Here is a 14,076-nt window from a genome sequence, read left to right on the forward strand (position 1 = left end):
TTTGCTTTTTAATTAAACTTTAGATGAAACTAAGAAAAAGTAGCATGATTTTCAATAAACTACTTTGTTAATATTCTTTTTTTGCAGTGGAAGATTAATATTATTGTTTTTCTTCTCATATTTTAATTTAGTTTTGAAATAAGTTGCAAAACTTTTGTTTATAGATAAATAGTTGTTTATTCATAATCGACGAATTTTACTAACGTTAGTTACTCACAAATATTAAATTTATCTCCCACCGGTGGAATTTTATGGATGTAACATTACTTCAGAATAAAATTCTAATTTATATGTTATATATTATTTGGGTTTCACATTTCTAATTAATGAAATATTTTGGCGATTATTTACTTTTAACTATAACCTTAAATTTATTTATTGTATTTCAAAATTTTAGACATAAAATTAATTAAGTTTTTTCTTCTATCGAAAAAATTGTTCATGATCTTCCCAGAGATGAACACGATGATTTCAAAATAAGAATTTCAGGAGCTGAGTTGATAATTACAGCAATTGACGATTGGATCTTTAAACGAGGTCGACGAGAGATCTATATGTATACAATATTCTCAGACTTTGAAATAAGTAATATATTAAGTACAATAATATAATAAATAGTAAAAAGGAATTAAGTGAATACTTCATAAAATACTAAACAAATAATATTTATAAAGTCTACAGACCTTGAATTGAAGGCTGAAAAAAATAAATGGGGTAAAGAACCTGTTTATGTTCGGATAATGAAAACATGATGCTTATAAACATGTTTCGGAATATTTTGTTGATTCCAAGTCTCATGAATTAGTCATGTAGGTATAGAAATCCCTCCCCAAAATTTGAAAGCCAATAAGAAGTACAGTGGGATTGAGTTAGAGTGAATTAGCCTAAACTTTGTCTTCAATAATGAAATAATGAAATATGAGATTGAATTTTGACAATTTTTAATTTGGAGGTCGAAATTTCAAGGTCATTTCTTCAAAACCCTTTTCCAAAAGTAAAAAAAAAAAGTGTCATGTCTATTGATGGATGGATTCTCAATGCACATTAATGATGTTTTTTCTTGATTTTTGAGTATGTTACATCAGTTGGTCGCTACCTTTCCATCTACCTATTCCATGCTAATTATGGTAAATTTACCATACCACTCTTGATAATATTATCGATAGTGCTAAGAAGTGGCTCGATTTATCCAACCTAATTCTTGAAAGGGTTAGTATCCAATTTCATTGGTTTCCTACTCAATTTCATCTAGAATGGTATTCCCAAAATGCACACAATTATTTATTTCCCTTTTCTCTATTCTATAGAAGGAAATTGTTAAAATAGACAACAAAATTGTTAGGATTTTGAATAACAAAACACTAACAGATGATAAAGTTTCAGGTCAAAGGTAAAAAGTGTGGTTAGGCAACTAAAAAAAGTATCTAATGAATAGTGATAACAAGAAATTCGTCCATTTTGATATCAAAATATATGATGAGTAGTATTGCTTGCAATTCCTTAATTTATTTATATTCATTAGAAAATGCAAAGACTAAATCTAAAGCATTAGAAAAGTCTAAAGATTAGATGAGTCAAGGTGTTAGAGGATTTTAATTGTAGAAATCTTAGGTAAATGGATTAGATAACCTAAATGTCTAGACAACCTAAGTTATTGTGTTATACGATTAAGGTGTTAGATGAGTATGGTGTTAGACGAGTCAAGAAAATTGAAGTCATCAGACGACTAATGCATTAGACGACCCTAGACAACTAAAGTCATTAAACGATTGAGTGTCAGACGATTATGGCATTAGACGAGGCAAAACGGCTTAAGTTATTAGATAACCTATGAGCTGACCTTTGTAACACCCATTTTAGGATGTCAATTATATTTGTAAAACTTCCATTAACTTAAAGAAAATACAACCTCTAATACCATCATTAAATAGTGAACTTAGAAACTGATCAAGAAAAACATCATTTATTCAACACAAGCAATGTTAAAACTGACAAAAAAATCCCAAAAGATTTCCCAGTACGTCTCTACAGTTTAAGGGTCTCCGGTATCATCTATAACAACATCTGCTCTCGTATAACAACACGAGTTATACGATCATTGTACAAACATAAATAAGCTAACGAGAAAAAAGACACAAGATGAATATACAAAAAAGTTTGACTGATCCACACCACTCACACCCATTATACCAATCCATGAAAAGTAAAACCAAATCCATCAAAAGTCACCAAGTTGTATCACCACTAAGTAATACCCAAACAATATGTCTTTTCCCATAACATATTGTCACTCTGCCTACTTCCATAAGTCTTATGAGTAAAAAATCTACTTAATTCCAAAGCCTTACGGTTAGAATTATCCTACCTACTTGCATAAGCCTTACGAGTAAAATTCTTCTTAAGTCCAATGCCTTACAATCAAAACTTGTTTCCCCTACTTTCCAAAAGTCTTAAAATCTGCCAGCTTACCAAAGTCTCACAAATAGAGCACTATACCCAGCTCAAACCAAAGTCTTATGGGCGAAATAAACCTCCTTTTTCCCCGGATTTACAATTATGGTGTAGAAGACATAACAAACAAACTTGTCTCCCAACACCAACTGAACCGATGAGCCATCACCAATCTCGTATTCCAGCAACAACTGAACTGCCAAGATAACAAACATACTCGTCTCCCAGAACCAACTGAACCGATAAGCGATAACATAGTTACATCTTCCAACACCAACTGAATCGACAAGACTTACCACATTAAACAACTCAATCAACAACAGAGTAAAACTCTTATTTTGGAAAGACCATACTTGATGATAGCCAAGACTATTTTAAATGTACCAAGGGACTTTCACTATGAAATTTGGTGATACCCAAGTTAAACTTAATATTTTTTATGCTTTGAAGCATGTTAATGAAAGAAGAATTGGAAAATGGTAAGTTGGATTTGTTAAAAAATAATGAGGTTATTGCATTGATGGAAAGAAATGTGAACCTTTTTGTGGTGTAGCAACCTTGATCCGTCAAAGCAACCCTTTTGCCTTCTTTCCTCTAGACCGTTCTATGTTGACTCTTAAGAAATTTGGTTTAGTAACGATGAAAACGAAGACATCTTAGATTACCATGCACACTTCAACTCCAAGGTACACCAATCACTCCTCTATGAAGCTCCAACCGTCGCTCGAACAATTGTTCTGGGTATGGCCTCAATCGCAACAATCAGGATTTGGTGGACATGATCAACGATGTAGCTCCCGCTTAAATGGTTCATTTTGTCCGTCTAGCTCCCTAGCTTCAGTTCCTTCTCCATGATGGAAACCATCTCACTATGCCCCTTGGAATCCTTAGGGCTAGACTCCCCCCTCCTTGAAGCATGCCTCCTTGTCCTTTTCCCACATCTTAGTGGGCTCACCTTCGAAGCAAGTTGGCATTCTCGGTTAATGTCAGAAATAGGAAGCTTTATATCTCAATCCAAGAGGGCGGGAGGGGTGTTTGAATTGGATTTAAACCTTTTTCGAATTTTTTTTTGCAAATCTTTAAAGAGTTCTTAAAACTTGAAATCAATACCCAAAGATTAAATGAATCAACTAAGTAAAGAAAATATAAAAGAAAGATCAAAGAACACCTAGATTTATACTTCTTCAGCTTATCAAAAGTCTATATCCAATCTTCTCCGAACAACTTGAGTTGAGAGGCTTTCCACTAAATCAAATTTGAGTTAAGAATACAATGAAACTCTCAATTGCAATCCTCACCACCCTCAAATCAGATTACAACACAAATAAGAGAGGAAAACACTCACTCTCACCCAATACAAGAGATGAAAACCTTTAATCTCTAACCTGGCTTACTCGCACAAGTGCTACATAATGTAGAAACAATGATACACTGATCAGAACACACTCTTCTAGTGCAGAATTATCAGTAACAATGAAGTCCACTTGATCTTGAATGAATCTTTGAATGTATCATCACCAATGAAGCGTGAAATCCTCCAAGAAACCGGTCTTGAGTATTTGAAAGTATATCAATATTCTTGAGAGACCCTGTACACAAAACTCAGAAAGAGTATCAATATTTAAAAATTAAAATGGTAATGAAACAAGTCTCGAGTCAGGTTTATATAGAAAATTCAAATCCTAATGCAGTTTAATCGATTATATTATCACCATAATCTATTATGCTTTTGTCTCTATTTTAACAGATTATTACACATGTATAATCAATTATTTGAACACTTATGCCTATAATTGCATCTTCTAACAGACTTAACAGATTAGGCTATCTGTATAATGGATTAGACCTTGCTTTTAGTTTTAATTGATTATTGAACTTATATAATCGATTATATTGTCACTTAGCCTAGTTAGTCATCCATTTTTCTTTCTTAACAGATTATGTTATTTATATAACAAATTATGCCTATCTCTTTATTTTAATCGATTATATAACTTATGTAATCGATTATGACAAAGTGATTTGCTCCTCTTTAGCTTTCTAAGTGTTCTAACTTGTTCTAATGAATTATACCACTTATGTAATCGATTATAATTACCAGAAACTAGATTCTCAATCTGTTTTAGGCTTATTTCACTAATCATGAATGGATTAAAACATTTAACACTAACATGTTAATGATTTAAACATTTGTTATGTCATTTCGTTGTACAAGAATGATTAAAACCATTTCTAATCATTTAGACCTATTCATCATCAAAAACCAAAATGTATAGAAGCTAGGTTCCCTCAACAATCTTCCCATTTTTTGATGATGAGCAAGATTTTCTACAATTTCCATTAACTCTCCTCCTTTGGGCATTAACAAAAAATGACAGAACAATGTAGTATAATGCAATTCATATGTGCAAAACAACAAGAAAACATACAAAATATGTTAAATATGTGATGCTCCCCTTACAAAAAAAAGTAGATGCACTATATAATGTTGCGAGCAATATAAGAATTTTTCCCAGATAAGATTAACTCAAAATAACTATAGTAGAGTAAATATAAAACAGATATGTAAGGACAATTTTGTTCAATGCTAGCCACAAATGTATATTTCACGTAAACAATAGAGATAATGTGTGATAGAATTAGAGATACCCCATATAATGAAATAAGTAAGAAAAGAATTAAGATGAGGTTAGGAGACCCCATTCACATTAAATAAAAAATAAAGAAAATTGTATGCCCTCTCCCCTTTGTAATAAATGTAAACAGTTGACTATTCTTTATTTTCCCTCTTTGATTTACCTCACAACTTTACGTGACCTTCTCTTTGTTAACCTTGCCTTTTTACTTTCAGTGATTTTCTCCAATTCATAGTCATTGCTCCTGATTCAACCTGAATTTAATTCCCTTTAGTTTGACATAGATTATTCCTTGAGAGATTATTTTTATCTTTTCACAGTGTGTTAAGAAGTGGACTTTAAGCCTAACTAAACCCCACAAAACCGGCTTATAAGGTGAGGTTTGTACCTATTTATATATTATAAATTGGCCTTATCTCTAGTCGATGTGAAACTTCCAACACAGTGAAAGGATAAAATGCACATGCTTATGTCATTAAGTCATTAAATGTTGCATTATCTTATAATTTCTTTATCTTTTATTTTTAGTTTGTATTAATTATAATAATAGTTTTCATAGATAAAAGTATTCTGCCGCTATTTACTGTTATATATTTGTCATTTGGTCTAATGCTTATATGTATCCACTTGTTTATGAACTTTCATATATATATATATATATATATATATATATATATATATATATATATATATATATATATATATATATATATATGTTTTGGAAAACGTTATAATCGATTATCCTTAGTGATAATTGATTATTGTCGAACCCTGGACAATATTAAAACTTGCGAAGATAATCGATTATCCTTAGTGATAATCGATTATTGCCGAGACGAGGTTTTTTCTAATTTTGCTTGTGATAATCGATTATCCCCTATGATAGTCGATTATTGCCACAAGAAATAAATAACAAAGAATAAGCTATAAGACTTCTAAGTGTTTACAATTGAAAGATAACTCTTATACAAATGATTTCTACAAAGAATGCTTTTAAGAATTAATGTATTTGTTTCTTCAAGTCTTCAAGTGCATCATCATCAAAATCTCTTCAAAGAATCAATGCTTCTTATTGGTAACACAATGCCAAACGGAGTATCCCTCCCTTTTCAACAACCAGTGCCAAAGGAAGCACCTATCCACAGATAGAACCAGGATTTACGAGGTACAACTAGTAGACCTATCCACCACTATCATGCTCATCAATTACATACTCACCCAACACTTACACATGCTCCAATCTTAACCACAAGTCAAAACTGACCCTAAACAACTAGTAATCTTATTCTTTAATTATCATCACATTCTACAGCTCCTCAAGCTTGGTCCACGTTCTTTCTTCATCAAAATGCACTGTTTCCAGTAAAAATATTCTAGGATAATTGATTATTATAAGTGATAATCGATTATTCCCGAAACATACACATATTTACAAATTACCCTGTGATAATCGATTATCACTTAAGATGTTCAATTATCTCAGTTGTTCCACACAGCAAATCACCAGAATTCATCATGCATGAAGGGATAATCAATTATCATCCTAGATAATAGATTATTCCCACGAATAATCACGTTCCTAGACCAAAACTCAAGGTCCAACCCCCATGCATCAATCCCAAATCATACCCTTGTAACCATACTCAAACAAATACATCACAACACTTAAATCATCCAAACCCAATCATTAAATCTTCCAAAACAACTTGAGTTTTGAAAGAATTTCACTATAAAGATGTATAGATTACAAAAATACAAGTTCACCTATGCAAACTTAACTTCTAACAATAAAAAATGACTCTTTAAGGTGATACTACATCCAATCACCCTTAACCTCTGCCTTCACAGGAAGTATACACAGTAATGATCAAGTTTACAACAAGTGTAAAGAAAAGAAAACCCCTCAAATGTGAATGTCACATAAAAAAACCAGAATAAATCACCATTCAACTACGTCCAACTTGAAGGCTTATTGCCTTAGATTTCCACGTATCAATGTCCTTTATTCTTCAAGAATACTTTCTCGCATTTCTTGCTTCACAAATCAATGTTTTGGATTGCACTCTTACATTACATAATGAAAACAAGAACCATTTATATATAAAAACATGTTATTAGTATTTTTAATCGATTGAAATTTAACATTATTGATTAAAAGCATAGCATAAAAAAAACTATTCAAATACTTTTGCAACATCATAAGAAACCTATTACTAATCATGCTCCCCTTTCAAAATAACTTTATACAGTACATATATATTTTTACGTATTATAATATATTCATAAACAATAAAACTTAGAGATAATGTGTGATAGAATTAGGGATACCCCACATAGTGAAATAAGTAAGAAAAGAATTAAGACGAGGTTAGGACACCCCACTCACATTAAATAAAAAATAAACAATGTAATAAATGTAAACAGATGACTATTCTTTCTTTTCCCCCTTTGATTTACCTCACAGCTTTACGTGACCTTCTCTCTGTTAACCTCGCCTTTTTGCTTTCACTGATTTTCTCCAGTTCACAGTCATTGCTCCTGATTCAACCTGAACTTAATTTCCTTTAGTTTGCTATTTTTGTTTGATATAGATTATTCGTTGAGAGATTTTTTTTTCTTTTCACAGTGAAAGGATAAAATGCACATGCTTATGTCATTAAGTCATTAAATGTTACATTATCTTATAATTTCTTTATCTTTTATTTTTAATTTGAATTAATTATAATAATAGTTTTCATAGATAAAGTATTCTGCAGCTATTTACTGTTATATATTTGTCATTTGGTCTAATGCTTATATGTATCCACTTGTTTATGAACTTATATATATACGTAAATGCTTGTACAATAGTTCAATTAATTTAAACTTTTGCATTTATTCATTCCTGCTTTCAGAATTCAGTGTTTTTTTTTTCTATTATATACACACATACATTTATATATAACTAAATGTGTATATAATTTTGTAGTATAACATTATTATATTGTTATTAGTTAATTAGTTTTGATTTCCTGTATATTTATAATTGTTATATTTATATGTTCATAATTTATTATAATAGATTCATTATTATTTCTAATAATAATTTCTTTTATATTTATAAATCTTCTCCACTTATAGAAATTATTTCTAATCATTATAATATTGAAATTTATATGAAAGTTTGATTTCTTGGATGGTTGCATTAACTCATATTTTCTAATTATTGAAAAGCTGTCGAATATTCTTTTAATTATAAAAGATGTCATGTTTATTATTACTATGCGAATAATTAACTATTATTGTAATATATTATTAGTCTACTTAAATTACTATTTTTTTAAACAAATTAGATGATTAAATATATAATTAAATTTTAAAAGTACTCATTTTTAAAATTATGTGATTAAATTTATAATTAATTTTTTATAAAGATTAAGGTTGTATAATAACAGTAGAAAAGGAATCTAAGCTCATCATGATTAATAAGTATTAGAGAGTTAAATTCACTTTGGCCTTGGCTTAATTTGTGCATTTGTTCATCAAGTGTTGACATGGGGTTGTTGTGTTTTTATTAGGCCCTTTGAGATAGTATTTCTATGGAATTAAACTAAAACTACTAAAAGACTCAAAATGTTTTTAATCATTACCTATATTACATCTACACTAAATCACCACAAGCTATCAACATATACTTCATTTGATTTATTCCATCACCTTCTTTTGAGATAAGAAACACTTGTTCTATTAAATCATTGTACAAATATTTTTATAAAAAATCCTAATTTTTTTAATCTATAGTGGTGTGGGTGAGAACCTGGTAATGTGTTTTGCAGCACTATATACAATTTCCAACTTCTTTGATTTGAGACTATAAATACATCCCAACACTCTTCACATGAATGCATAGAAAATTAAGCATTATTTGTCACCCGTGAAGGTCATTGTTTTCATGCTATGTGCATCTCTTTTCTTTCTTGGTACAATGGCTCTAGACTGTTAGTCAGTTACAGCAAAATAGCAATGTGTGTGAGAACTGAGTTATGGTAGAGTGAATGAGCATATGAGTTTGAAAAATGAAGAAACTGTATTGCATTAAAACTAAAAAAATGAGAATGGTACAAACAGGTATATATGTAAAGGTAAAATGGACTTGGTCAAGACTGCATGACCGTTATTACAGTTGCAATTTTAAACTACTCAACACACCCCTCCTAAAGTGAAACTGTTGAAGGATCTAATTCCAAGGTGTTCTCTCAATTTCTCAAATCTGTTTTGGCGAAGTGCTTTGGTAAAAATATCAGCAGTTTGATCCTCAGTTGGACAATGTAGAAGATCAAGTTTCTTCTTATCAACTTGCTCTCTCAAGTAGTGATACCGTGTTTCTATGTGTTTGCTGCGTCCATGTGCCACAGGATTTCTGGCAAGGCTGATTGAAGATTTGTTATCTACCATGAGCTTCACTGGTTTGCAGTAGTTGATCACCAGTTCATCAAGCATCGCTTCAATCCAAGCACACTGACATGCAGTTTCTGAAGCAGCCACATATTCGGCCTCGCATGAAGACAGTGCAACAATGTTCTGCTTCTTGGAGCACCAACTAAATGTAGCCTCCATGAACTTGAACACATATCCGAAAGTGCTTTTTCTGTCAAGCTGATCTCCAGACCAATCAGAGTCACTCCACGCTTCCAGAACTTCATTCATTTCACTGTGTTTCTTTGGATAAAATAGACCATAATCTGCTGTTCCTTTTAGGTATCTTAATATGTGTTTGGCAGCACTCAGATGTGATTGTCTCGGATCTCCCATATACCTGCTAATCAATCCAACACTGTAAGAAATATCAGGTCTACTGTTGCATACATACCTGAGTGAGCCCACGATCTGCTTATACAAGGTTGCGTCAACTCTTTCATCCTCTGCTTGCAGTGATAGTTTTGTGTTGGCCATTATGGGTGTACATGTGCTGTTGCAATTCTCCATGCCAAACCGCTTCAAAATGTCACTTACATACTTCTTCTGATGCACCAGGATTCCACCATCTACACGTGAGAATTCCAGCCCAAGAAAATAACCTAGACTTCCGAGATCAGTCATCTCAAAGTCTTCTTTCATCCTTGCTTTGAACTCATTGATTTCTTCTTCATTATTACCTGTTATTAATAGATCATCTACATACAAACAGATTAATACAATGCCATTGTTACTAACCTGTTTTGAGTAGACTCCAAACTCAACCCTGCATTTCTTGAAACCATTCTTTATCAGCCAGGAATTAATGTGTGTGTTCCAGGCTCGTGGTGCTTGTCTTAGCTCGTACAATGCCTTGTTGAGTTTGAACACTTTAACTTCTTCACCCTTTTTTACAAATCCAGGAGGCTGTGTCACATATACTTCTTCTTCCAAAGGGCCATTCAAGAAGGCTGACTTCACGTCCATCTGACTGATTTCCCAGCCTTTTGCATTTGCTATGGCAACCACAAGCCTTACGGTCTCTAACCTTGCTAATGGTGCAAATACGTCTGTAAAATCCACTCCAGGCTTTTGGAGAAATCCTTTTGCAACTAATCTCGCTTTTAGCTTGGATATACTTCCATCTGGTTTTAGTTTAGTTTTGAATACCCATTTGACTTCTATCGGATGCTTGTGTCTAGGCAGTTCTGTCATCGTCCATGTGTCATTCTTCTCAATTGCCTTTAATTCTTCTACCATAGCTTCCTTCCATTTCTCTTCTCTGATAGCTTGTTCCCAAGAAAGTATCTCTGTATCAACAAGAAAGGCATCATGATAAATCTCACCTGTTTCTGTAATCTCTCTATCAGTATAGACCTCATGATTCATCAGTTTTGTGGAAGGAAATCTGGTACGTTGTGATTTCCTAATGTTGTCAACTCCTTCATTTGTATCCATCTGATCACCAGCCTCAGGTCTCCTATCTTCTAACCAACTGGGAACTATTCTGTTAGTACTTTGAGTTGATTCCAATTCCTGCCAATCATAGATTGCTGATTCGTCAACAATAACATCTCTACTGATTACAATCACCTTCTTTCTCGGGTTGTACATCCTGTAGGCACCTGTGCTGTGATATCCAACCAGTATTAAAGCTTCACTCTTGTCTTCTAATTTTCTTCTCTTCTCATCTGGAATGTGCTTATGACAGATTGATCCAAATATCCTCAGATGTTTAATTGATGGCTTGACTCCAGTCCATGCCTCTTCAGGAGTAGAGTCTATCAAAGCCGTGGTTGGGCATCTATTCAGCAAGTAGGCTGCTGTAACAACAGCTTCTCCCCAGAGATTGTGTGGTAGATTCTTTCCTTTCAGCAAGCATCTTGTCATCTCAACTAGAGTTTTGTTTCTCCTTTCGGCTAAACCATTGTGCTGTGGGGTGTAAGGTGCTGTGACTTCATGATTAATTCCCTTTTCTTCACAAAACCTGTTCATCTCGCCTGAGTTGAATTCTCCACCGCCATCAGTCCGAAGTATCTTGACTTGTAGGGCAGATTGTCGCTCAACAAATGCACAGAATTTAACAAAATATGAGTAAACTTCCTTTTTTTCCTTTAACAAATATACCCATAATTTTCTTGTCCATTCATCAACAAAAAGGAGAAAATATTTATTACCTCCATATGTAGTTGTCTCGAATGGACCACAAACATCTGCATGCACGATTTCAAGCGGCTGTTTGGCACGTTTTGGAGCAGATTTCCCGAACCTTGACCTGGTTTGTTTGCCCAGAATGCACTCTTCACACAGTTTCTCTGGAACAGTAATCAGAGGAATTCCTTTTACTAAATCTTTGCTGTTTAACAGGCTTAAACTTCGGAAGTTTAAGTGCCCTAGTCTGTAATGCCATTTCCAACTTTCATCTTCAATACTCATAGATGATAAGCATTATATGGTAGAAGCATTTAGATTGACCTTAAAGGTTCTGTTTTTAGCAATTGGAGCCTTGATTATTAGGCGATGCTTCTTATCAAACACTTCTATAGAATTGTCACGCATGATCATGGAGTAACCTTTCTCAAGAAGTTGTCCAAGGCTCAATAAGTTGCTCTTCATACTGGGAACAAATAGCACTTCATCCATATAGGCAGTCTCTCCATTCTTGCATGTGAGCAAGACTTTTCCCACTCCTTCTGCCATCACCATGCTGTCATCTGCAAACCTTATCTTGCTTTTCCTACTTGAATCTAATTCAACCAGCCACTCTCTTCTTCCAGTCATATGGTTAGAGCATCCCGTGTCAAGATACCAACTCTGATCATTCTCCACATGTTCTTGGTTGTAGTTTGTCAACATAACGCATCTTTCTTTTATTTTTGCATCTGCATGTTGTCTCTCACCTGATTGACAACAGCTGCTCTTTATTTCTCCACTGTCTATCAAACGTGTCATGTTGTCCATAGGTAACGTGTAATCCACATTCTTCCAGCACATGTCCTTTGACATCAAATCTTTGTCCATTTTTCTAATTTCACTTGCAACACCCATTAATACCACTAATTCTGATTCACAGTCATGTGCATCTTGTGCCAGATTTGCAGTATCATCACTTTTGCCCTTCGTAGCAGATTCGTTGTGCCAGCAATCATAGGAATAGTGACCATACTTCTTGCAAATGTAACACTGTATGTTCCGTTTATCTGTGCCTTTCCTGCCTCTGCCTCTCGGACATCTACCACCTCTGCTACCTTCATCTTCTCCGTTTTCTTCATCATTCTGATCTGAGTAGGTCGTATTTCTCCCTCCACTTCGTCCACCTCTACCTCTCGATCTTCCCCGGCCTCTGCCTCGGTTCTTGTAGTTTTGCTTCGTTCTTGCTTGAAGAGCTTGCTCCGTTGCTTGTATCTCAGCTGCTTTCTCAGCATTCTTTCTTTCAAGCAGTCTCTGTTCATGTGCGACAAGCGAATTCTGTAATTCTTCTATTTTCAACGAGTCGAGGTCTTTACACTCTTCAATGGTGATTACAATGTGATCATACTGCGGGGTTAGAGTACGCAAGACTTTTTCAATTAATTTTCTATCCTTAACAATTTTTCCGCAGGCCCTCATATCATTGATGAGATTCTGGATTCTGCCCATGTATTCAATCACAGTTTCTTTCGTCCCCATGCCCAGAAGTTCATATTGACGTTGTAACGCTTGTAGTCGCACCTTTTTTACTTTTCCCGTATTCCCATAACCTTCTTGGAGAATATCCCAGGCTTCCTTGGCACTAGACGCTTTAGAGATCTTTTGAAAAATGGTTGGAGAAACGCATTGATGAAGAAGCATTCTGGCTTTGCAATCCAGACGACGTTCTTCCTTCTGAAGTTTCTTCGCTGCTGCTGTATCATCTTCTTTCAATTCTTTAACTCCCTGTTTCACGATTTCATCAACCTCTTGATACCCTAGAATCGCCTCCATCTTAACGCACCAGTCATCATAGTCTTTTCCATCGAAGACTGGAAGATTGCTGTGAACCATGTTTGCCATCGCACCACTCTTTGATCGTCACCAAAGATTCTGCGAATGTCCCGAATCAAAAACAAATGCTCTGAATACCACTGTTAGTCAGTTACAGCAAAATAGCAATGTGTGTGAGAACTGAGTTATGGTAGAGTGAATGAGCGTATGAGTTTGAAAAATGAAGAAACTGTATTGCATTAAAACTAAAAAATGAGAATGGTACAAACAGGTATATATGTAAAGGTAAAATGGACTTGGTCAAGACTGCATGACCGTTATTACAGTTGCAATTTAAACTACTCAACATAGACAACTCAGAGGTATTTTCCAATTCTTATAATATATACATTTATATTATTATATATTTTCTATTTTCATGATAATGATATTCCACTAATAAAAATTCTTCTTTCATTGTGTAGATTACGGGAAATTCGGAACCCTCTCCAAATTCTCCCACATCCTATCAAAATTCATTGAACATAGCACTTATGTGTTTAGTGCTTTTTATTGTATGCTTATTGGTATTTATAATATGGTACATATATCG

At 33.6% G+C, this 14,076-nt stretch overlaps 1 protein-coding gene across 1 annotated transcript; it reads right to left on the reverse strand.

Moving 5' to 3' along the window:
• Nucleotides 1-11,969: 11,969 nt before the first annotated feature.
• Nucleotides 11,970-13,553, reverse strand: LOC108339076 (uncharacterized). The gene has a single exon (XM_017576225.2). The coding sequence runs from the start codon at nt 13,551-13,553 to the stop codon at nt 11,970-11,972; it is 1,584 nt and encodes a 527-aa protein (XP_017431714.1).
• Nucleotides 13,554-14,076: the final 523 nt, after the last annotated feature.

The sequence above is a fragment of the Vigna angularis genome, chromosome 5 (genome assembly GCF_016808095.1).
Source record: "Vigna angularis cultivar LongXiaoDou No.4 chromosome 5, ASM1680809v1, whole genome shotgun sequence".
NCBI lineage: Eukaryota > Viridiplantae > Streptophyta > Magnoliopsida > Fabales > Fabaceae > Vigna > Vigna angularis.